This window comes from Hyaena hyaena, unplaced genomic scaffold (assembly GCF_003009895.1).
Source record: "Hyaena hyaena isolate Hyena2069 unplaced genomic scaffold, ASM300989v1 scaffold_21, whole genome shotgun sequence".
Lineage (NCBI taxonomy): Eukaryota > Metazoa > Chordata > Mammalia > Carnivora > Hyaenidae > Hyaena > Hyaena hyaena.
The window spans coordinates 6,081,233-6,106,851 of NW_024080653.1; the positions used below are offsets into that span (position 1 = coordinate 6,081,233).

The 25,619-nt window shown below is 51.4% G+C and overlaps 1 protein-coding gene and 1 long non-coding RNA gene across 2 annotated transcripts in view; both read left to right on the forward strand.

The window, feature by feature from the left end:
* Positions 1-6,886: 6,886 nt before the first annotated feature.
* LOC120228236 lies at positions 6,887-8,327 on the forward strand. The gene is made up of 3 exons (XR_005527441.1): positions 6,887-6,969; positions 7,647-7,825; positions 7,983-8,327. It is a non-coding gene; the product is annotated as an uncharacterized LOC120228236 (long non-coding RNA).
* An 8,783-nt stretch (positions 8,328-17,110) lies between these two features.
* FOXK2 (forkhead box K2) overlaps positions 17,111-25,619 on the forward strand; it is a 69,293-nt gene continuing 60,784 nt past the window's right edge. The window contains exon 1 of the mRNA XM_039226451.1: positions 17,111-17,538. Coding sequence (XP_039082382.1) covers positions 17,126-17,538 — 413 coding nt within the window. The 5' untranslated portion in view covers positions 17,111-17,125. The remainder of the gene's footprint in view (positions 17,539-25,619) is intronic.

The window sequence follows — 25,619 nt, forward strand, 5'->3', positions numbered from 1 at the left end:
AGGCACGTCACCAAGGAGTCCTCACAGTAGGCCCCAATCATGATCCACGAGCAAATGTGGGGAGCCAGGCTCTTCTGGGGCGCTCACCTGGGCCCCAAACCGGACATGAGCCCATTTGCACAAAGACAAGCGGGGAACAGGAATGAGGAGGTTGAGCGCTGGGGCCCTGTGGCCAGCAGAGCCAGGACTGAGGTCACACACCTGTGCAGCAGGTCCTGCGACGGACCAAGGATTGGCTTGTCCCACTCCCCTCACCTACGAATGAGGAGGCTGACGTCTCAAGGGGACAGGGTCTTGCCAAGGTCACGTGAGAGGAGACACAGGGGTCCTGAACTCAGGACCCATAGATCTGCTCTAATAATGAAAAGAATTCACATTTCCTGTCAGTGACAAAGTATGAGCCCCTTTTGGTCTCCGTTTTTTAAAGGCAAACGAGAGAGAGGAAGTGCACGCTCTTCTAACGGGTTCCCTCTGGGGAGGGCCACCCATACTACCCTGCTCAGAGGTCCATAGCTCAAGGGTCCATGGGGAAGTGTGTGCCCAAGTGGGAGCAAGTAGAGTCCTGGGCCCCTGTGCGCCCCAAGGGCAGACCCGCCCCTGCACCAGACCACGTCCTCTATGCTGCAGGCAGCCGTGCGCGGGGACTGCAGGGCGGGGGGGCGGTGAGTGTGTGGACGTACGAGGGACCAGTGGGCTTGAACGGAGGCTGCAGCCAGGGATCCCCACGTGAGCTCAGAAGAGGAGACCCTGGCCTGGGAGGCACTAGGCTGACCTGCTGCACTGCCCACCACCCGACACCGGGAAGACGCACAAGCTGAGGCAGGTCCCACCCAGGTTTGAACTCGTATCGCGGGATTCAGAGTCCAGAGTGCTGGCCTTCACACCACGGAACCACGAGACACCAGGGCTGCCATGGGCTACCCTTGGCCTGAGGGCACTGGGGGGAGAGACGCCAAAGTGGGGATCAAGAGACAAAAGGGAAGGGGGACAAAAAAAATCATGCAGGTCCCACAGAGACTTGAACTTAGATCACGGGAGTCAGAGTCCAGAGTGCTGGCCTTCACACCACGGAACCAGCTGCTGCTGCTGCTCTGGGCCCTGCACGTCCTGGTGGGGAGATTGAAGGGGACACGGAGAGCAAAGTCTGTGGGCTGCTCCCCGGGAAAAGGTGAGCACGTAGCAGAGGATTTCGCTCCATCGACCCCTGGGGTATGGACCCAGCGTGCTTCCAGTGTGCCACTCTGCTGCCCCTGTGCCAGCTGCCCAGGCCCCGGATGTGACAGGTCTGATGGTCACAGCCCCTCCAGGCCAGGGGGTGAGGGTGGCAGGCTCCCACAGGGGCCGGAAGAGGGCAAGGCAAGTGCCCACTTACACATAAAAGTAGACTTTCCCTCCTTCAGCTTCTTGTGGTGAGAAATCTCTGCCTTAATGTCCTTTTCTGCTGTCAGAAACAAGAAACACAACCTTCACAGCCCAGAGTGTCCGTGTCCTTCGGCAGTGGCGGCAGGTTCTGTGTGGCGTTGATGGTGGTTGGATTTTGGAAAGGAACAAAAATAGTGTTGTTCCTCATCATTGGAAAAGGACTCCTAATATGCATGATTATGAAAAAACTGTTCTTTTCATTCTATTTCTTGGTCTACTTTTCTGTGACCAATAAAGATGTTTCTCCAATATAAAACTGTTATAACCTCTTGCTGTTCAAGTGTGTAATTTGAAAAAAATAATAAAACCCTGCATTTTCAAATAGGTATGAACTGTTCCCCCAAGAACACTCCTTTCGGTAAAAAAAAAAATTATGCTGAAACTTTTCAAGTAAAAACCGTCTACAGAACTTGCCGTTGTAGATGGTGATCTCCTCTGGAAAGCCAAGAGAAGCATCGGGAAAGAGAAACGGACACTGAACCCGCTGAGGTCGAACTGAGTGTCAGCCAGCAAGCTCACAGGACAGGCCGCAGGGACCTAAGGGGCAGGGTTAAAGGAGGCGAAAAGGAGTAGCGAGGGCCCCACGCCCGCCACGCCGGGCAGGCCGGGTGCCGCGGCCGGGGGGCAGCTCCCGCAGCCGGGGGGCGCTGACCACCCGCCCAGCCTTTCTTTCCTCCCCCCAGCCTCCTTGCCAGTGCGTCCCGTTGGCTGCAGCCTCCACTTTCCTGTTGGTCTCAGAGAAGAAAAAGATGTGTCTGGAGGGCAAACGTAAGACATCCAGAACTGTAGGGAACAACTAATATCAGCTGTACGACTGCAACTGCCGGGCACCGAAGGGTGGGTGAGGGTGAAGGACAAAGCCAGCTAGCAGGCCCTTCTGCCCCGTTAGGGACACTGCCAGCAGGGGGCGGCCCTTGGCTCAGAACATCAAGACGCTAGTGGCTGCCACGGGGGGAGGGTCCCTGGAATGCACCAGGGGCTGTACCCTAAGCCCGCATCTGCACCGCAAGAGTCTGAAGGGTCTTGTCTGTGTTTATTAAATCCAGGCGCGCAGATCTGTTAGAGACGAAAAAGCGGCCCCTGGGAGAAGACCGTGGCAACCCCTCCGGGCAACACACCTCATCAATGCCCCGGTGCAGGGACTCAACAAAACCACGTTGGACGATCGGTGTCAAAAGTCTTGCTGATGAGGTGTGTGGATGGACTTCCCGGAGGGCGCCCAGAAGATTCACGTTCCAGTGAGATGGGGGGGGGGGGGAGAGGGGAGGCCGGGAGGCGACAACCAGCCACCCGAAAGGCAGGTGACATGTCTGACGCTCTCCCTGCAGGAGACGTGCGAGGTCACGTCGGGACAGATCCTATTCCGCACCTGGCTCGTGCTTCCCGTTCAGGACCAACCGTGCCGGGCAGCACCGCTCGGGGCCACGCCGCGCGCCCCACAGCCAGCGGCCGGCAGCGCGCGTCGCCCACGGGGCACCGCTGTCGGTTCAGTGTCCCCACGCGAGGCAGCGGCCCTGGAGAGGGGCATCCGAGCCCGTCTCCTGGGGACGGTCTTGCGGCGACGGCACAGAAGCAAAGCGGCTGACGTCAGACAGGGAGCACGTCCCGGTCGTCAGCGCGAAGCCACGTCCACCTGCAGACGGGCCGCTCCAAGCATCTCGAGCCCGTCACAGCCCGCGTGTGCGGGCGCAGAGGACGCCGGGCTCCCGGGGCTCAGCTCCGCCGCAGGCGCTCCGCGGGGCAGTGGTCCGTCACGTGGGCAGCCGGTCACGTGGCCGTGCGTGCGCCCTCGCGGCGTCCTCGGGCGGTGGTCCCGCCGGCGGCGGGCGCGCGTCCGTTCGCGCATGCGCACCTCACGGTGCGGACTGCGGAGGGCGGCGAGGCCGCGCGCGGGCGCGTTCCCCCGGAGCTTAGCGGGGCGGGGGCGCTGCCCAGTCCGGGGAAGGGTGGCCGTCGCTGCAGGGCGTCTGCCCCCGCGGGGCGGCGGCGGCGGCTCTCCCCGACTCCGCCACCAGGGGCGCCCCCGGCAGGTCAGGGCCCGGCAGGCGGCGCACTCGGCAGCGCCCTTTCTGTGAAAAACGGGAAACTCGGTGTGAAGGTGAGCGTTGACGGGGGCAAGAAACGTAGTGACGGCAGGCCGCGCTTTGTGCAGAGCTGATGAATCCCACCAACTTCATGACGTTAATGAAACATTTCACCGATTAACTGCGGGACGCACCTCTCACAATATTTCTCCTAAATTTTTTGATGGCAGAGTTTTCCTCTTGATAAGACATATTTGGTAACGCTTTAGTTATCTACTTGTTTAGGGAGAATTTTAAGCAGGCTTTATGCTCAGTGCAGAGCCTGAGGCAGGGGTGGAACTCACAACCAGAGATCGTGGCCTGAACTGAAACCCCGACTCCCACTTTCCCCGGACTGAGCCTCCCAGATGCCCCACACTGATTTTTATAGGGTGGGTAGAGAGATAGTTCAGTCTCTCCCGCTAGTGGAGCTGATAAAATTATGCTTTTTTAAAAGTTATTATTAATGGAGAAGATTGTCAGCTGTGCAATTTTTCTTTTCTTTTTTTAAATTTTAGTTAACTTACAATGCAATATTGGTTTCAGGAGAATCCAGCGATCTGTCACTTACATACAACAGCCCGGTGCCCATCAGGCCCTGCCTGGCTCAGTGGGTTGAGCATCCGACTATGACCTCACGTTCATGGGCTTCAGACCGTATCTGGCTCTGCTGACAGTTCAGAGCCCGGAACCTGCGTCGGATTCTGTGTCTCCCTCATTCTGCCCCTCCCCCACTCGCACTGTCTGTCTCTCTCAAAAATAAACGTTAAAAAAAATTGAGGGGGGCCGCCTGGGTGGCTCAGTCCGTTAAGCATCCGACTTCAGCTCAGGTCACGATCTCATGGTTCGTGGGTTGGAGCCCCACATCGGGCTTTGTGCTGACAGCTCAGAGCCTGGAGCCTGTTTCAGATTCTGTGTCTCCCTCTCTCTCTGCCCCTCCCCTGCTCACTCTGTCTCTCTCTCTCTCAGAAATAAATAAAACATAAGAAAAAATAATTTAAAAAATTTTTAATAGTTCTTTCAGGGGGTGCCTGGCTGGCTCAATCAGTGGAGCATGTGACTCTTGATCTCAGGGTTGTAAATTCGAAGCCCATGTTGGGTGTAGAGATTACTTTTTTAAAAATACAGGGCAACCAATTAAAGAAAGTCTTTCAAATGTTTTGAGAAGCATCTTGGCCATTGTACATTGACTTGATCTCTGTAAATGAATCATGATTTGAAACAAATGAATTTTTCATTCAACAGGACTGGAGGGAATGACACTTATTGTAACAAGGTGTGATGCAGCATCATAGTACTTGGTGAAGTCACCAGACTTCAAAGTCCCTGGGTCTGGGCCCACCCTCCCTCAGTGCCCCGCTGGCTGGGTGCGTCCTGGTTTCTGTCCAGTCCGTTACCATCATGTTCTTTCTGCTTTTTTTGCTTCCTGTTGAGGAGTGTCCTGGTTCTCATAGTATTCTTCATTTCAGCGTTGTTATTTTTATCCATATTTTCTTAGTTATCAGGATTCTTTTCCTTCATGATATTGACCTCTAGTGTTTTTCATTGACTTTGATACACTTTTGAGTTTTTGAAGTTTCTACCAGACTTTTTGCTTCAGTTTTTCCTTTCAGTAACATATTTCCTTCTTGTTGTGCTTGAATTTTCTATGATCAGTAATTCTATCATATGCAACGTTCATCTGAACTTAAGGCAAACACAGTGCAGCTCAAATGCATTTTATTTCATTCTTTAGTAGGTGCCACACCTAGCACGGAGCCAAAGTGGGGCTTGAACTCACCACCCTGAGATCAAGACCTGAGCTGAGATCAAGAGTCAGACTTTAAAAAAAATTTTTTTTTAATGTTTTATTTATTTCTGAGAGAGAGACCACATGAGCAGAGGAGGATCAGAGAGACAGAGGGAGACACAGACTCTGAAACAGGCTCCAGGCTCTGAGCTGACAACCCTGATGCAGGGCTTGAACCCATGAACCATGAAATCATGACCTGAGCCGAAGTTGGATGCTTAACAGACTGAGCCACCCAGGCACCCCAAGAGTCAGACTTTTAACCGAGTGAGCCACCCAGGTGCCTCTCAGATGTATTTTAAAATTGTCCCATGGGTGCCTGGGTGGCTCAGTAGGTTGAGCGTCAGACCCTAGATTTCAACTCAGGTCATGGTCCCAGGGCTGTGGGATTGAGCCCTGCTTCCGGCTCTGCACCTGCTTGGGATTCTCTCTTTTCCCTCTCTCTGCCCCCCCCACCCCCACCCCGCCTCATGCTCGAATGCGCTCTCTCCCTCTAAGTAAATAAACTTTTAAAAAAAAGTATTACAAAATAAAATTGCCCCTCTGCAGTGTTGAGCTCCTTGACAGTGTGATGGAATAGCCACACACCACATTCAGGGACTAAGAAGAGCGTGTGGTGTTGTGTCACTGGGCCACACATTTCTTCAGGCCCTTTTGCTGCGTCATTACCAGTTTGAGTATTATTTCTTCTGAAACTTCCAGACTTTGTCTGGACAAGATGCTTCAGATTTGCTAAGACTTAACCTGCACCGTCTGCTAAGACTTTGAGTTGGCCTGCTGTGCGCTCACCGCTGCACCATCTGCGAGGTGTCCCTGCATCCGCGCCGTCCCGGGCTGCAGGGCCAGGAGACACACGTATCTGCACTAACCTGCGGATTCAGGCCCATTGGTTATTGTTTCTGTGTCAGAGGGCAGCGGGGCGCTGGGCGACTCAGTCAGCTAAGCGTTCGGTTCATGATCTCTGCTCAGGTCTTGATTGACTCAGGGTTGTGAGCTCAAGCCCTGCGTTGGGCTCCATTGCTGGGCTTGAAGCGTACTTTAAAAGGAGTCATTTTTTATGACTGTTTCTGTGTCTACATGAAGGTTGGAATGAGCTCCATCCACTTCTGGTCCAGAGTCCGGTAGTTTCTTCTGGCTTCTCCTGGCCAGTCTGTAACTCACTCTGCAGTATCAGAAACTGTGGTTATTTGTCTTTTTGTTACCCATTCATGAGAGGCAGGATCTCTGTTTTCTTGTATTTTGTTTCCTAAATGAATCAGTGACTCCTATGGGTGTAGCTTCCCACAGATATTGTTGAATTGAAATGGACTTCCAAGAGGAAGCTTTTGGGTTATTTCTGTTAGCTGGATGCTCAGACGCACAGCTCAGGCCGCATGCCCCAGGACCATTTTGAGGTTTACCACCAGGAGACCCCCAAAGCGCCACCTTGCTCTCATGCGCCTGTTCTGGCCCACGTCCCCGCCCCCCCCCCAGCCCAAGGGCCTCCAGGATGAGGAGGGATTGCATCCGACCCTCATAAGCTCAGGAAGGCTTCCGCAGGGGCCAACAAGCGGCAACCGACCGGAGTCATCACTTACTCATTACGTCACTTTCTCAAACTTACTCTGCATCAGGCCAGTACTGAGGATGATGTGCAGTTCCACGTGGGCCGAGTGCCACCAGAGAGCGCACGCGCACAGGCGTGGGGTGGCTCAGGTAGTGATCTTCCTGTCCCAGGACGCAACGCTGCATCGGGCTCTGTACTGAGCATGAAGCCTGCTTGGGATTCTCTCCCTCCCTCTTTCTCTGGGCCCCTCCCCCACTCGCATGTGCACAAAAGTCATTGAGCTCCCACCGTGAGCTGGGAATTGGTGGCTAAAGTGAAGGGACAGTTGTCACTGGCAGGGGTCAGGATGGCTAACGGGAGCAGGCCCCCGCGTGGGGGTGGCGGGGCATGCATGTGGCAGGGTGTCAGGAAGGGCCTGGCTGTGGGTGAGGGGCTGCCGCCGCAGGTGGGGTGTGCCGACAGCTTGCATCAAGGCCTCCTGCCCCCCTTGGCCGGACAAAGACCGCCCACGCCCCCTCTGCTCTCAATGGGCCCTTGGCATCTGGCACAGGGCCCTGCATGAAGCCAGGGACAGGAAGCGTTTGCTGAGTGACATGCAGACGAACACGTGCCTGGGTGAAGGGGCGCAGGAGTCCGAGCCGGCCCGGAGGCATCTCCTCTCGGGACACCCGAGGACCAGCATGGCCAGCATGCCGACAAGCCGCCGGGAGCTCTGGGATGGCGGAGTTGAGGCAGCAGAGGCCCCTCCGTTCAGAACCTGCCTTCGGCTGCTCAACTCCTGTCTGACAGTCTATGTTTTGCGTGTTTTCCATGTGTGCCTTTCCAGCGTCCACACGGAGATTCAGAAAGGTCGCCTGGAGGGGGAGACACAGCTGTCCCCTGATACTAAGGGCAGCTGGCCTGCGTGTGGCCAGCCATGGGACACTGGTCACTAGGAGAGCCCCGTGCCTCGTGGCTTCATACCACCCCCACCCAGGCCATCTTCTCTTTTCTCCTCAAACTCAGGTAAATATGGTTGAGAGCACAGAGGTATGCGGGGCAGCCGGCATAGGGCCTGGCCACCCTGTCACCTTCTAGGGCTTTCTTCCCGGGAGGACTGCCCTAACCCAGCAGCTGGATACACGCAGCCACATATGTGACGCATTCTATGACATGCCTGCAGGTGCACCTCTGGCCACGGCCACCGACCCCCTCCTGCCCCTGGAGCCGGGACACGTGTCTCCAGAGCTGCCGAGGGACGTCTGCCGATAGGAGGACGTGTTCATTAAGGAGGACTTAGAAACACACACTTTCGGGTCCTGTTAATATCAGTAAATTTAATGATTTTCTTGAGATTTTCTTTTAAAAGCTGGCATTTTAAGATTTATCTCTGTAGCTCTTGTTTGTTTAGGAGGGTAAGTATTATTCATCTATAAAACTCACCCTTTCCTAAAACCAGATGGGATTTAAAGCATCTTACCAATTTTTAGTTTTTTTACTTTTGAGAGAGAGAGAGAGAAAGCATGAGAGGGGCAGAGAGGGAGGGAGAGAACGTTAAGCAGGCTCGGCGCTGTCAGCACAGAGCCCGACTTGGGCCTCAAACCCACACACCATGAGATCACGACCTGACCCAAAATTGAGAGTCCGATGCTTAACCGACTGAGCCACCCAGGAGCCCCACCAATTCTTACCTTTGAAGTGATTCAATAATGTTTTCCAACCTTGATTTTAAATTGAGATTACAAAGCAAGACATACCTATTCTCTTTGTAATGGAAAAGGACAGAACCCCAAGAAAGGGAGCAGCTCCTGCTGGCGGCTGGCGGACTCTCTTGGTTATGGTGCTAAGCCTGCCCCGTCCCCACCGCACGCACCACACTCGGCACCCTCCTGCCCGTCACCGCGCCGCAGCAGATGCGCACGTTCAAGTGGTGTCAGAGGGAGGCGGGGCCTGTGCACCGCTCTGCGCTGGACTTCTGCGTTCCAGAACTGCACTTACTGGGCCAGGGGGCGTGGACACCGGAAACTCAGCCGGACTCGAAGTGTCTTTTGATAGAAACTCAAAGCCCTTGCAGCAAAATGCTTCGGAGGAAGCCCAGAAAGGCGCGTGGTGGGGCAGGGGCTCAGGAGGCAGCTCTGCCCCGCCGGCCCCTCCGGGGCACGGACGTGGGCACACAGGATTTGTTTCTTCACTTCCTTGCTGATGACACTTGGGTCATTTCTGCTTTTGAATTTTATGAATAAAACTGCTATAGACATTGGCGTACAAGCCACTTCGCAAGCATAGGCCTTCTTTTCTCTTGAGTGAGTTCGGAGGGTAGACTGGCTGGACGGCGTGGCAGGGGTGTGCGTGTGCGCGCGGGTGTGTAACTTGATACAAGAATCTGCCAGACTGTTTCCCAAAGGGGTGGCCCCGTTCTGTACCCCTGCCCCGCAGCATGTACGAGTTCTAGCTGCTTCACACCCCAGGCTAACTGTAGCCGTCCTGCCCGTGGCTGGTACTGTTGACCTGTGCTTGCTGGCATTGCTGTGCCCTCTCTGAGGCAAGCCTCTTGCCTGTTCCTAAAAATTTAGGATTTGTTTGTTTTTTAGATTATGGAGTTTCAGGAGTTCTTTTAAATTCTCTTAAGGGGCACCTGGGTGGCTCAGTCAGTTAAGCATGAAACTTCAGCTCAGGTCATGATCTTGCAGCCTGTGAATTCAAGCCCCACGTCAGGCTCTGCGCTGACAGCTCAGGGCCTGGAGCTGCTTCGGATTCTGTGTCTCCCTCCCTCTCTCTCTCTCTCAAAAATAAACATAAAAAAATCAGCTTGTCAGTTTCTACAAAAAACAGTTGAGGCTTTGATTGGGGTGGTACTGACTCTATAGATCAAATAGGGCATAAGTTCAGCAAATCAATATTCAAGGATCTGTTGCTTTTGTTTAGTGATCTATACCAATGTAGTTACTTAAACCAATCGGGGTGAGCTCTGTGTTGACAGGTGCTTCCCTGTCACGACAGAGACAAAACGGTATTGGTAATTATACTCGTGGGCAACAGGATGTTGACCAGAGACCCCCGACACCATCAGAAAGGTTTTGATGTCAGGTAGTTGTGGTGTTGTGATTGTTTACAACTATTTGAAACTTCATAATCATATAAATTTGGATTTGTTTCCCAAGTAGACCTCAATTCCATTCAGTGATGTGACAAATATATGAAACACCTAAGCCTTGCCTGGTGCTGTGGAGATGCTGACAGAGGGGCACACAGGCAGCCCCGGAGCCCAGGGTGCTTGATCACCCAGAACAGCTTATCCTTCCCAGAAGGCTGGGTAGCAGATGGCTTATGTATGATTTTTTACACTGTAGTGTTTGTGTTTCTATAAAGAAGAAAACCAGAAAATGTGAAATTTATCATTTACTTAATATAGTGCTTACACCATGATAATACTTTTTGGGTTTTTAAAAATTTTTAATGTTTATTTGGGGGGGGAGAGAGAGAGAGAGAGAGAGAGGGAGAACGAGCAGGGGAGGGTCAGAGAGAGAGGGAGACACAGCATCTGAAGTAGGCTCCAGGCTCTGAGCTGTCAGCATAAAGCCTGACACGGGGCTCGAACCCACGAACCATGAGATCATGACCTGAGGTGAAGTTGGATGCTAACCGACTGAGCCACCCAGGCACCCCAAACTTTTTAAATTTACAGTATTATCAGTAGGCCATAGTTTCATGAATATACCTTATATTTTCTTTGAAAGCTTGGCCAAAATAAGAACATTTAGAGTATCTGTCTCTCCTGTGTACCCACAGCCACCACAAGTTGAACGCAGTGCGAGTGCTGGGCAGCCGAGTCCACGTGGCGAGTTACAGGACTTCCTGAGATACATGCACTGAGTCCACCACGGGCACCTGGTCACTCAGAAGTGTAGCTGGAGGTCCCTGCTGCTGGGGAGACGGACAGAACAGCACAGAAACTAAGTAGCAGTGAAAGGAAGGCAGCCAGAAACATCAGCAGGCTGGAAGTTATTAAATGTCAAATAACTGTTACACACAGGTTGGCCTGGAGGGAAGCGGGCGCCACAGAGTTGCGACAATGAGGGAACGCAGTGGACCCTTGGACGACACGGGTTGGATCTTTTTCCATATAGAACACTACCATCAATGTGGTTTTTTAGGATTTTACTAACAGTTGTTTTTATTCTAGCTTTCTTTTCTGTAGTAGGACCACAATATATAAAACATAGAATGACGCACATATTATTAATCAACCATTTATGTTATTGATAAGGCTTCTCATCAATAGCAGGCTATTAGTAAAGTTTTGGGGGAGCCAAGGGAGTCAAGGGAGTCGGTGCCTCATTGGGTCGATGGGGAGGAAGGTGCCTGGCCGCAGGCGGGAGAGCTGCATGAACGAGGTGAGCATGCGGGGGAGGTGGGGCGGGGGCTTTTGGAGGCGAGTATGGCCCAGGCGAGCTGCAGGCAGAGCCCGGCAGTGGGGGTGGGCACAATCACCCACGCCACTCGGGGGGCAGTGGCAGGAAATGGAGATTCGGGCCAGAACCCGACAGGGACAATGTATGCGGGAAACACAGCTGCTGGGTCTGGCTCTCACCCGGCGCGTGGCGCCAGGCCTCTGAAGGCGTTTCAGTTTAGGGGAGACTAGGGTGTATTCTTGGGACCACAGGACTTGCAGTCACGGGCTGTATTATTTTGTTTACTGAAACCAGCTGCGCTGGCGGATTTTGCTCTGCATTTATGTTTCTTAGCGACTATAAAAATTCACAAGTATAGCATTAATAATTAGCACCCCTTTCTACTGTGAGTGGCACATAGAGGAAGCCTCAGTTTTACCCTCCAGCTGAAGTGGTATCGGGCACACAGGCAGGCTGGCCTGGAGTGGGCACGTCACCCTCCCCGCGTCCCCGCTGCCGCCGTGAGACAGGCCATTGGAGCGCCTGCCCAGTACAGGGCGATCGCAAGGATGGCCCAAGTCAGTACCTGCAAAGTCCTTAAAGCAGTTCCTGGCCCACAGAAAACGCCACGCGAGTGGTTTGTCAACTGACACAGGATTCTGACAACACTTCCTCCAGCCAGGCCTGCCTGACATAAACCCTAGAAGGTCCAGGCCTTGTTTTATTTTCTTTTCCTTCTAGATTTTTCTGCCTGCTGGTTCTAATAATGGCATAGCCAAACATCAACATCTCGAACTAAATTTGTAGATTCTTTTGTTTCTCATTTCACTTCTGTTAATTTTTGCTTTGAACATTTGGATGTTAGGTTTGTTATTTTAAGGACTTCATCTTTTTAAAAAAATTTTTTAATGTTTATTTTTGAGAGACAGACAGACAGACAGGGCATGAGTGGGGAAGGGGCAGAGAGAGAGGGAAGCACAGAATCCGAAGCAGCTCCAGGCTCTGAGCTGTCAGCGCAGAGCCCGACATGGGGCCTGAACTCACAGACTGTGAGATCATGACCTGAGCTGAAGTCGGACGCTTAACCAACTGAGCCACCCAGGCGCCCCACGTGTTTACTTTTTGAAGGATATTTTTGTTAGGTGTTGAATACTGGTCTGGAGGACTGTTTGACCTTTAGCATTTTGCGGATGTTGTTCTCTGTCTTCTGGCACCCGCTGCTTTTGAGAAGTCATTCTCAGTGAAGTTTCCCTGAGAATGTTTCCTTTTCAATTTTGTTTTAGGACTTTAAAAAGTTTTATTTATCTTTGAGAGAGAGAGCGCGCATGCAGAGGAGGAGGGGCAGGGAGAGGGAGGCAGAATCTGAAGCAGGCTCCAAGCTCTGAGCTGTCAGCACAGAGCCCGACGCGGGGCTCGACCTCATGAACCTTGAGATCATGACATGAGCCAAAGTCAGACGTTTAACCAACTGAGCCACCCAGGTGCCCCTCCTTTTAGGACTTTTATTTTTATCTTTGGTTTTCAGAAGCTGGACTGTGATATGCCTCCACATGTTTTTCATTGAATTTGTTCTCTCTGGGATTTGCTTAACTTTTTGGATCTGAGGTTGGAGTAGTCTTATCAATTTGTAAAATTTTTTTGCTTGTTTATATATTTATTTTGAAAGAGAGAGAGAGAGAGAGAGAGAACACAAGCGAGGGAAAGGGGAGGAGAGAGAAAGAAGAGGGAATCCCAAGCAGCGTGGAGTCTGATGCAGAGCTTGATCTCATGAACCATGAGGTCACATCCTGAGACGAGATCAAGAGTCTGACACTCAACCAACCGAGCCACCCAGGCACCCCAATGTGTAAAATTCTCACACATTCTCTCTTCAAATATTTCTACTGCTCTATTTTCTTTTCCCTTTCTTCTGAAAGTCCAACTTTAGGCTGTTGTACATTAGACCATTAGATCATGTTCCACACGTCTCTAACATTGCTTTCTGGTATATTTTTTCTCATTTTAATTTTTTTCTGTGTTTTCAGGTGATTTCTCCTGATGGAACTTTGAGTTGAAAAATCCTCTCTTCAGCTGTGCCCTGTCTGGTGTTCAGAAAACTCAATGGGCTCTTCATTTCAGGTAATTTACTTTTCCCTTACTCGTCGTGTGTGCCCTTGCTCCTCGGGCACGGCCTCCTGGTGTCTCAGCAGCTGCCCGGGTTGCCGAGTTCCAGCCCCTCCCCGACCTGCAAGGCGTCTGCAGCCTCTGGTCAGCTCTCCCGTGGCACCTGCAACCAGAAGAGGTCCCCAGAACGGTGCTCGGTCGCTGTGATAAAACTTCCTCTTGTTCTTACGTGTGTGCATTTATGGCAAGTGGGGATAATATTGGTTCTGTACTCTGCCCCGCCCAGTAATTCTCATCACTGGAGGTATGCGCTAGGTGTCCAGGGAAAAGAGGCCTCACATATTAAGAGACAGACCTCCAATATAATTTTTTAGTCTTAATGGAGCCTGCATATATTAATAATGCTTTCGCCAATTATATGTTAATAATGGCTGTAATAGCAATTCAACCCGAGAATTGTTTTAACATGAGACATTTACAGGAATTGCAGATTAATGTACACATATGTGTGTGTCTCTCTCTAGGGGTAAATAATAAGTTTATCAATAAATACTCAAGCATAAACATTTTTATTTAGGATAAAATTTAGGGGGGATTTGAATAGGAGTGAGTTTAGAAGTAAAGGACTTAATAAAACTCTAGTTAGCCAAGAGACTGTTTATTTTTATAAAAACATATGCTAGTGGGTTTCAAATCAAAATGGTATTTGGGATCCATTTCATACATTTAAGGAAAGATGTCATGATCTATTTGAAAAGTAAATATTTATACCTGGGAAATTACATTCATTGCTATTATTTAGACATGATGGGGAACAGTGTCTGGGTGGCTCATTTGGTTGAACATCTGACTCATGATCTCGGCTCAGGTCATGATCCTAGGGTCCTGGGATTGAGCCTTGCATTGGTCTCTGCGTTAGGCATAGAGATTGCTTAAGATTGTCTCTGGGGTGCCTGGGTGGCTCAGTCAGTTAAGCATCTGACTCTTAGTTTCAGCTCAGGTCATGATCTCACAGTTTGTGAGTTTGAGCCGCACATCAGACCCTGCACTGACAGTGCAGAGCCTGCCTGCTTGGGATTCTCTCTCTCCCTCCCCACACTTGTGCTCGCTCGCTCTCAAAATAAATAAAAATTTTTAAAAGTTTACAACATAATGGAAAATTTTGCTGTTATCTTAAATGTGGGGGCTTACAAGTTTTCGCAAAATTAGATTATTAGATACTATGCAAAAGCTTTGAGGACTGTGGGTCCAGCTTTCTTTTCTGTAGTCTGATTCACTACAAGAAACACAAATGGGTCCCCATTTTCAGTTTTGTCCCATGCAGGGAAAAGGTTGATCTTTTTAACAGTTAAATTGGATCATAGTACTCCTTGCTTGAACTGCCCTGTGGTTTCCCATTTCCCTTAATGAGGAGCCCAGTTGTGTAGCAAGCCTTCCGAAATGCCTTCTCCTCCCTTCATCCATGAACCGTCTCCCGCCTCCAACACCCTTCCGCCTCCTCAGGGCTGTGCCCTTGCTGTCCATCCAGAGGTTACTGCGGTCCCTGGTGCAGATCGTCCAAGTCAGATGTCTCCTCCTCTGGCCTTCGTCTCTCAGCCCCTCTGCTTTACAGCACGCGCTGCCCTTCGGCTGTCCTGCGCACGGATTCACATGTGGATGGCGGATCCTCCAGAAGCACCGTAAGCATCTGCTCTCCTTCACCTGTGTCTGGCATATACTGGATGCTCAGTCATCTTCTGAATGGAAGAACTAATCTTTGTAAGAGCCGGGTCTGAGGGGTGTGTCTTCCACACCTCTGCCTTCAGCTCCTGACGTAAAGAGCAGTGAGCCTCCTGCCTTGTAAGCATCTTCTGGTGCTGCTTTTCCCTCCGTCGTGAGGGGTCTTGCGTGCTGGCTTCCTCTTGGCCGTCCTTTCACACATGCTGACGGGACGTGGCTGCCTGTTTGCTCACTGCTGTCTGTGAAAGTCTGGCCTGTGCCTGGTACACAGTGGACACTGTTCGAGCATTTGCAACGGATGGAAGCACCAGCACAAGCCCTGCCTCTGATCTGGAGCCTTTGCAAACTGTCCCTGCACTTGGTGAGCTTTCTTCTAGAACAGTGTGGTTCTTACCATTTCTACTTGTACGGGGCTGGGCATTGCCTAACTTTTTATCAAAGTGCCTTGCGTCTGCACTGCAAGGACATAACTGAAACACCTCAGGGAGATGCTACAGGCACTTCCTCTTTGTGTCTGCAAGTCTGGTTCCCTGCAGGATGGATACCTGGTGCTGATGACCACGGCTGAGAAGTTTCCAGTTAGCCTCGTACAAGTCTGTTAGCAGCATATGCACATATTCCAAACACCATCGATAAGTTGAGCACAGTGAAACTTCTGGAAGCCAGGTAGAGGGGTGAGGCCCTGAAGTGTGTGCACATAGTTATAGTTGATCATATGTTCTTTCTTTCAGTCAACTATTATGTTCTTATTCATTTAAAAAAGATTGTATTTATTTTTAACGTTTTTTAAATGTTTTATTTATTTTTGAGAGAGAGAGAGAGAGAGAGAGAGAGAGGGCATGAGTGGGGGACGGGCAGAGGGAGAGGGAGACAAAATCCCAAGCAGGCTCCAGGCTGTCAGCACAGAGCCCGACAAACGGCTCAAACTCACAAGCCATGAGATCATGACCTGAACCAAAGCCAGATGCCCAACCGACTGTGCCACCCAGGCGCCCCTTGTTTACGAGAGAGAGACAGAGAGAGAGAGAGAGAGAGACAGAGAGAGAGACAGAGAGAGAGACAGAGAGAGAGGCGCTCAGGGATGAGCACAGAGCTGGAGAAGGGGCTGTATCTCATGACCCTGGGATCATCACCTGAGCCAAGATCAAGAGTTGGATGCTCAACCGATTCAGCCACCCAGGGGTCCCCCCGAAAGATTTTATTTTTAAGCAGTCTCTACACAGAACACGGGATTGGAATTTACGACCCGGAGATCAAGCCAGCCGGGCGCCCCTGTATTTTGTTTCCGATGAGAGGCTCCCCCACTTACCATTTCCACACTTGTCTCAAGGCCACCACTACTTACATATGTAATGAAACTTTTTCCCCTGTCTCGAACATTCTGCCATCTTCCCGGCTCAAAAAAGTAGGTTGTGAACACACATCACAAGACCAGTCAGAGTTCCGGTGGGATGAGGGGTGCCCCGGCGTCTCCAGCGGGCACTTCCAGCACCTTCTCAGGCACAGGTGTCCGCCCCCCGCCTCGCCCGGGGCCACCCTGGCCCCAGCCCCCTGCCTCCGCGCCCCCCCGCGCCGCGCGTCCCAGCACCCCAGGGAGCGGACTGGCCGCCGGTGGACTCCCGCGGACCTCCAGCAGTGGAGGCGGCTGACGGCTGCGCCCGAGCCGTGCGGCCGCCAGCGCAGGCCACGCGCGCCCCACCCACCCCGCAGCTCGAGCCGGGCCGCGGCCCCCGTGCGGCGCGTCACGCGCCCCCCGCCCAGCGCGCGCGGACCTCGACCCGGGCCCGCTCTGCCCCGCGGCTCCGCGCCAGCCACGCTCTGCCCCGGGTTTTCCAGGCCGCTGGAAGCCGCGCCTGCGCCGGGCGCCGCGGCCGGACGTGCGGGACGCTCGGCCGGCGTGTCTCGGCATTGGCCGGCCGCCGGTAGCCCCACTGCTGTGCGCCGCCCCCATAGGCCGGCGCGGCTGTCAGTCAGCGGCGCCCGCCGGCTCGCTGCGCGCCGCGCGTGTCCCGCCCCTCGCCGCCGCTCGTCGCTCGCCGGCCGGCGGCCTCGCGCGGCCCTCAGCTCCGTGGCGGCGGCGGCGGCGGAAGGCGGCCCGGGCCCTCGCAGGCCCATGGCGGCGGCCGCGGCGCTCCCGGGCGCGGGCGGGCCTCCCGCGGGCGGCGGGGCCGGGGGCGGCGGGGGCGCGGGCGGCGGGTCCCCGCCGGGCGGCTGGGCCGTGGCGCGCCTCGAGGGCCGCGAGTTCGAGTACCTGATGAAGAAGCGCTCGGTGACCATCGGGCGCAACTCGTCGCAGGGCTCGGTGGACGTGAGCATGGGCCACTCGAGCTTCATCTCGCGGCGCCACCTCGAGATCTTTACGCCCCCGGGCGGCGGCGGCCATGGCGGGGCGGCCCCGGAGCCGTCCGCGCAGCCCGGGCCGGACGCCGGCGGCGACTTCTACCTGCGCTGCCTCGGCAAGAACGGCGTGTTCGTGGACGGCGTGTTCCAGAGGCGCGGGGCGCCGCCGCTGCAGCTGCCGCGCGTGTGAGTGGGGCGGGGGGGCGGGACCCCAAGGCCGGCGCCCCTGGCCTTGTCGACCCTGTCCTCCGGGAGGGCCCAGACCCCGACCCCGACCCAGACCCGCTCCCGCGGCCGGGACGCAGGCCGCGCGGCCCACCAGCACGACCCCGCCCCCCTCCCCCCCCGCGGGGCGCCCCCCCGCCCGAGACCCCAGCCTCGCCTTCCCCGAGTGGAGGCCCGCGCGGCAGTGCACGTGGGCCGGTGCCCCCTTTCGGGAGCCCCGTGTGCGTTTGCGGAGTTTGCGTGTGTTTTTCGTAACCGACGTGCAGGTAGCTCTCGTACAGACGGTGAAGTGTAGTTGGCGTAACATGTGTTTTCTTAACTTAAAATGTGCATCTTACGGCGGCGGTTGTCACATACTTCCTTTTTGTTCTGTAGGGTTTCAGTACCGACATTCTTCAGGAATCCGTGTTTTGAGCTACAAGCACTCCCCCGCCCCCCGGTCGTATTTTTTAGTAACCCAAGAAATCGTAACTCCAGGATACATTGTATTTATTTAAAATTTTTTTTTAATGTTTATTTTATTTTTATGTGAGAGAGAGACTGAGCATGAACAGGAGAGGAGCAGAGAGAGAGGGAGGGAGGGAGGGACACAGAAGTCAAAGCGGCTCCAGGCGCTGAGCTGTCAGCACAGAGCCCGACGCGGGGCTCGAACCCACGAACGACAGGATCATGACCTGAGCCGAAGTCGGCGCTTAACCGCCTGAGCCCCCAGGCGCCCCTAGCAGGATACATTTTAAATCTGTGTTCTGCGCCAAAATTTAGGGAAAACTGGATACTTTTAATATGAATTTGTTTTTAAGTGAGTTGATTATTTAGAAACGATTACAAGGTCACATGGGGTGTTAAGTGAGCTTGGTGGGGGATTGTCATTCTTGCTACAGACGATTTAGATTGGGTCTTTGGTTTATGAAGTTATCATTTACTTTGCTGGAAAAACAAACTTGCTCTCTAGGAAATGCTAATTATTCTTCAGGGGTTCCTTTCTAGATCGTTGCAAATAGAGCCTTGTCCACAAACTGAACATTTTTAACTGCTTTCAGTTGCTAGAGATGCTGATAAGAGCTGTTAATTCCTTGATTTTCCTCCGTGTGCTGCGCTGTTGCTTGGTCGGGAGACCTTGCTAGGCGTGTTTCAGAGAAGGCTGTGTGTGTGTGTGTGATTGTGTGTGCACGCGCACACACCGCAACCTGCCTGAAACCAGTGGTCGGGGCCTGAAGCTGCCTTTTACATGGACACTTTGTTGTTCATAAATACCTTGATGTCACAACAAAGGATTTTCTTTTCCTGAGGGTTTTGAGGTTTTTAAGGAAAATTCTCTTATTTTCAGACAAACCTGTTTATGTTGGCATGCTAAATAAACATGAGCATAGTTGACCTTTTGGTGACGGAGCAGAGCAGAAACCAGACTTGGAGGGGTGCAGTGAGCCCAGAAGAAGGGATGAGTAAGAGAGTGGAGGCAGAGCCTGCGACCTTCACCTCCGACTTGTGCAGGGGGGAGAGACAGGGGGCCAAGGTTTCCCGGAGCGCTGCCCTTCCTATGGGTCTGGGAGTTTGTTCACAGAAGGGATTTTGTCATTTTTACGAGGTGACATAAGACGATCACTTGTGGGACCTCATAGCACCGCCCCTTTCGTAAGGCGTCATTCCTGCATTTGCGGTGTAGAGTGCTAACATACAGCTTCATGGAAGAAACTGTGTGAAGACAGTTGGTACTAGTTGAATGCACATAGAATGTTCTAAACATTTTTTTCTTGAAACTAAACTTAGTTTTATGTTACAAGTTCTTTTTAAGTTAAATCAAGTTGTAGAAGTTTAAAAGAATGTAATTTAGAGCAATTATGTAGAGACTGAATTATTCTTATTGCTTATTTCAGATTTGCCTACTGAATTGAACATCACTACAGAGTTTTTAAAAATATAGAAAAGAATGATAGTCCATGGTTGGTGTCTTATTTGAATGACAATGATATTAGTCCAATTCCAATTTTAGAGTGAATTTCCATTTTGTAGTCAGTGTTAAGAATTTACATGCAGAGAATTTGGGAGAGTGCGTAAGTAATTTAGGCTTAAAGTATGGTTCACCGTTTTTATTAAAACACCAAATAGTGTATTGGTCTCAGGGGAACAGAGAAAGATGAGGACCATGATCCTGTGTGTTGGCTCTTGTGAGTATTTTAAACAGTTTGGGTAAGATCTGAACACACACGGTTTTTCCATGACGGTTGGTGAGCCCAGTGGGGATCCTCCAGTGTGTGTGTGGAAGGAGGGCACATGAGTGCCAGGGTGTGTGGTTTTCCAGCAGACAGGTGATTTCCACAAATCCTTGATTATCAGCCAAGTATGTGGGGCTTTGGGTACAGAAATGCAAACTTTTTCCTCTTTGGGAGCATCTCACTCACTGGAGGTGCAGGTGTTACTGACACTGGGGAGTTCTTTGAGGTGAGATCAGTGGAAGGTCCCTGGGCTCCAGTGGGGGAGGGGAAGCTCCTGGAAGTGAGCAGGTGGAGGTGGCCTTGTGGGTGTCCCTGGGCCAGCAGCCTGGTGCTGGAGAAGGTAGAATTTAGGCTGGAAGGGACCTTGGGCCTATTTGGGGAGCATTTTGAAGGTGGTCCGTGACAGAATGAAGAATGTCCTTGAGAACAGGGTCCGTATTTGTCTCGGTACCTGGTGGAAGGGGGCAGCAAAGTGTTTTAGGAAGGTTGGCTGGGCAGGAATGTCTGGGTGTGTTGTTGCTTTTATTGTTGCTGTGGTAGCAAAGTGCGTGTAATTTATAAATAAAAATAAATGGGTCTTAACAGTTGTTAAAGTGGTTTGAAATGTCAAGTGAATTTGACGTATTTTTGATCAGAAAAGTCCTAGAATATCTGATAGCCATACATACGTAGAACAAGTATGCTGTTGCCCTAAACTGTTTAACATTTGACACTATAATTGTGTTTATTTGGAAAAGGGATCTTGCTCCGGTGCTAAATTAACTGCCAGTCTGTACCTGGTACAGCTCTGCCCTCCCTCTTCTGGGGCACGTTTTCACCTGCAGGTTAAGTTTGGCAATGTCACGTTTGAAGATTTTCTCACTAAATCAGAGATAGCATTCTTGAAGGTGAGGACTGGAGAGGGGTGAGCAGAGAGTGGCTTCTGGAGCTTTCCAGGTGAAGACTCCAAGAAAAGAACTGAAGGAACTCACGGTGACTTGGTTGTGCTCAGGAATGGAGTGGGGCGGAACCGAGGCTCCTCGAGAACGCCGGTATCAAAAAGAGGGCACCAAGCAGAGTGCCCGGAGAGGGGCCGGCCCCAGGAAAAGGACAGTGACTCAGAATGTCACCAGTGTCCTGTTCCACAGGGAGCCATGGGCTTGGCAATCCGGACCTCCTGGAGGTGTGGGGCTAGAGAGTGGGGGCAGGGGGAGGGAATAAGACATCTGTGGGGCAGGGGCTATCATAAGGACGGCGGAGGGTAAGAGTGGGCTTAGGAGGGGTGAGGCCCTGTGGGTCACTAGGGCACATGGGTGAAGGAACCTCTTAGAGACTCAACAAGGCCTGGTTGGCCCAAAGAGCAGACACAGACCAGGTGTGAAGGAGGACAGGGTTCCCCGAATGAGAAGATCCAATGAGGATGTCAGGTTTGAAGACCAGAGCGGACCCACTAGTGACGTCTGTCATGTTTTCTTGTTCTAGGGCTGTAGGGTTGGCTGCAGTCTTCATCGTGGGACCTGAGACTGACCAGCTTCTATACAAAAAGCTGAGAGCAGGGGTCCAAGATGGCTGGACTCTGGGACCCGGCAGCGGGTGACGCACAGTGGTGTACACGTGCGCTTTGAAAAGTGCTCGGTGTACAAATTAATTGCTTTAAATGACCATTATGTGCTATTCTTTAAAAGCTATAATGTGCTTTCATTTGCCAAATTGAGATACATTTTATCACTAATTTGTAGATACTGGGAACGCAGGGAAACTATTTCAAGGTAATTGTTAGTTTACAAAGTTAAAAATAACCCAACAACTGAGTTAACTTCTACTTAACCTACTGTTTAGTAGTGCTTCCAGTGGAAAAACTCCGTTTATTTTGGTGTTTGGTTTTAGTCGGTTTAGATTTAAAATAATTGGAATTTGTAACACATTTTGAGAAACAAGCCTATGTGGCAGGACCTGGAACTTGCAGTGGTCGTATGTGTATTGATGACTGTTTCAGGAGACAGGGTGCACTGGGCACACGCTGGGGCCGGATCCCAGCCCTGCACCTAGCCTGTTTGAATCTTAGTTCTCTCCTGTGTGTAACGGGGGTAACAAATGTCTGATATGTGACACAGGTGGCCCTGTGTCTGTGCCCTGCTGCATCGGGGCTTCATGTCTTCTACTCATCACAACGTCCCGGGTCCAGGGGCCCATGAGGACCCCCTGTGCCAGGAAATGTGACAGGAGGGTAGAAATGTTCCCGGAGGCCAGCAGTCCTCCGTGCTCTGTCCATACACACGAACACACACACCTGTAGTGAATTGAGCAAAGGCCTCTTAGAGTAGTGACTGAAGTTTGAAGTTCCTTCAGCCGGGACAAGTTGTGCCCTCCCTCCTGGCACCTGAGTGTAAAAACAGGCCCATGGGGTGTGGTTGTGTGTTGTCCAGCAGGCCAGGCCAGGAGAGGGCCCCTGGGGGTACCTTCCCTGGTAAAACTTCTGCTCTGGTTCTCTTCCATTCCAAAATGTAAGCATCAACTGCAAACCTTGCCTGATGGGGAGTGGGGAGTGTCTGCCTTGGGTGCAAAGTCGGTGAAGGGAACTAGATAAAACTTGTGTCCTGTTTGTGCTCTGATTTGAAGGATATTTGTTCATTAATGCCATTGGCCAAACTGTTGTTTTGGAAATTAAGGATGGCTTCTCTGTCTACTTGAAGAACTTTGCAATTTACAGTGCACCGTGTTTCTTTTTAAATGTGGTTTTTGCAGGATGCCTGGATGGTTCAGTTGGTTAAGCGTCCAACTTTGGCTCAGGTCATGATCTCACTGTTCAGAGTTCAAGCCCCACATTAGGCTCTGTGCTGACAGCTCAGAGCCTGGAGCCTGCTTCAGATTGTGTCTCCCTCTCTCTCTGCCCCTCCCCTGCTCACATTCTATCTCTCTCTCTCTCTCTCTCTCTCTCTCAAAAATGAACACACTTGAAAAAAGTGCTTTTTGGGGATGTCTGGGTGGCTTCGTTGGTTGAGCATCTGACTCGATTTCAGCTCAGGTTATGATCTCATGGTTCATGAGATTAAGCCCTACATCAGGCTCTGCGCTGACAGTGCGGATTCTGCTTGGGATTCTCTCTGCCTCTCTCTCTCTCAAAACAAATAAGTAAACTTTAAAAAACCCTGATTTTTAATTTTTTAACTTTTTTTTTTTTAAATTTTTAATGTTTTTTATTTATTTCTAGGAGAGAGAGAGAGAGACAGCATGAGCAGGAGAAGGTCAGAGAGAGGGAGTCACAGACTCTGAAAGAGGCTCCAGGCTCTGAGCTGGCAGTCAGCACAGAGCCCGACGCGGGGCTCGAACCCACGAACCGCGAGATCATGACCTGAGCGAAAGTCGGACGCTTAACCGACTAAGCCACCCGGGCGCCCCTTAACTGTTTTTTTTTTTTTTAATTTTTTTTAATGTTTTATTTATTTCTAGGAGAGAGAGAGAGAGAGAGAGAGACAGCGTGAACAGGGGAGGGTCAGAGAGAGAGAGTCACAGACTCTGAAACGGGCTCCAGGCTCTGAGCTGGCAGTCAGCACAGAGCCCGACGCGGGGCTCGAACCCACAAACCGCGAGATCATGACCTGAGCGAAAGTCGGACGCTTAACCGACCAAGCCACCCGGGCACCCCTTAACTGTTTTTTTTTTTAAAGCGAGAGAAAGAGAATGTGTGAAAGTGAGCGAGCATGATCAGAGGAGGGGTGGAGGGAGAAAGAGAGAATCCCAAGCCGGCTCCAAGCTGCCCAACATGGGGCTCGATTCCATGACCATGAGATCGTGACCTCAGCCGCAAGCAAGAGTCGGACGCTTAATAGATTGAGCCACCCAGGCTCCCCTAAGACTGCATTTTTATTGAAGTGTAAGGAACCACATGTAGTTTTGAGACTTGGGCTATGGTTTCTTTCTGGGAGGCAGTGAAGACCTGAAGCTGTGGTCCTCCGCCCGCCTCTGATGTCATCTGAGCGAGTGCTTTCCAGGCTGGCGGCCGTGCGCAGGAGCCCACTTGCCCTGTCAGGCTGCGGGAGGCAAAAATGTTCCCTCCTCCCCATCTTGTGCCATAGTTCATCTCACTTAACTGGCCTTCCATGGTGTGGGGACGGGTCCTATGTGTGTGTGCATCCCATGGAAATGGCACAGAGCCGTCATCACTCGATACGTATCCAGAATACAGGTAGACGCTGAGTGCTCGTAGGACGTTGCTGTCGTGTGAACATCCTCAAGTGGTGATCCTGTATTTAGCGCTGGGGTTCCAGTCACACACGAGCCCCCATTACCAGTGCCTCCCTCCCATCTAGATCCACAGTCGCAGAAGCTCAGCATAGCTTCATGCATAATTGGTGGAAATAGTCCAGAAGATGAGGCTGTTATAGTAACGGCAGATTTTTCCATTGTGAAAATGCAACAATTCTTGCTTTGCTGAGGAGAAAGGGTTTTTTTTTTTTGAAAATGAAGAAAAGTCGCTTTCTAAAATAAGGGAGCTTTTAATGAAAGCATTGAACATCTTGGATAGTATTCTTATCTGTTTAACATTTCTGCATAGCTCATGTTTTCTTTTAGGTTTGGATTTTGGAGCAGTTTACAAAATCTTAAATAACATAATACTGTATGTCAGCTCCCACACTTCTGGTCCCAGTTCTTGAGGAGGACTTTTTAAACATGCTGAGGACACCATCCACCAGGGCTTCTGTAAGGCACACATCACCATTTCTATGATTTGAAGGAGTTTGAGCACCACAAGGTGCTACTGCTGTCATCTCAGGAGGCAGCCACAGGGGGAGATCGGGAAGCACTTTCTTAGAAAGCTGCCTTTCCTCTACGCATCAGTTTTTAGGGTGTGTGTTTGATGCCCTGTTGACAATTCCAGAAGGATTTTAGGCACTGTTTGGCTTTTGCTGCAGTTTGTCTTTTGTGACAGAATCGTGTGTCTTATTCACTGAAAGGTATCGGTACAATGGTGGTTCTTACCAGGGCCTCCTCCCCGTCCCAGGGATATTTGGCAATATCTGGAGACATGTTAGATTGGCACGCCTGGGAGGGGGTGCTGCTTCTGGCTCCTAGTGGGCCAGGGCTATTGCTAAAAATTTTACAGTGCTCAGGATTGTACCCCCCCCAAATGTCGGTAGTGGGGAGGGAGACCCCCTGGAGCACAGCGTGTGGCAGTTGATAACAACAGTTGGATATTAGTTACTCTTGGTGCTACATTGAGTGAATCTTGGTAAACTTTTTACAGACAGTACCTGCTTAGAACCTTTAAGCTACCAAAGCATTTGTTTCAAATTCGGTAGCAGGCACCTTTCTAAAAATATTTTAGTGTTTATTTTTGAGAGAGAGGGGGTGGGGAAGGGGGAAGAGGGGGAGAGCCTGACATGGGGCTCAAACCCACAAAGGGCAAGATCATGACCTGAGCCAAAATCAAGAGTCAGACATTTAATGGATTAAGCCACCCAGGTGCCCTAGCACCTTTCTAAAACGAAGCCTGTGATCAAAAAGAATTAAATCTCGCCATTTGCAATAAAGTGATGGAAGTAGAGTGTGTTATGCTAAGTGAAATAAGTCAGTCAGAGAAAGACCAATATTATATTATTTCACTCATGGAATTTAAGAAACCAGAAAGAAGATGAACACAGGGGAAGGGAAGGAAAAATAAGATAAAAATAGAGAGGCAAACCATAAGAGACTCTTAAATACAGAAGACAGGGACACCTGGGTGGCTTAGTCAGTTGGGTGTCTAACTCTTGATTTCCACTCTGGTCATGATCTTGAGGTTTTTGAGTGTGAGTCCCATGTTGGGCTCTGTGCTGACAGTGTGGAGCCTGCTTGGGATTATTTCTCTCC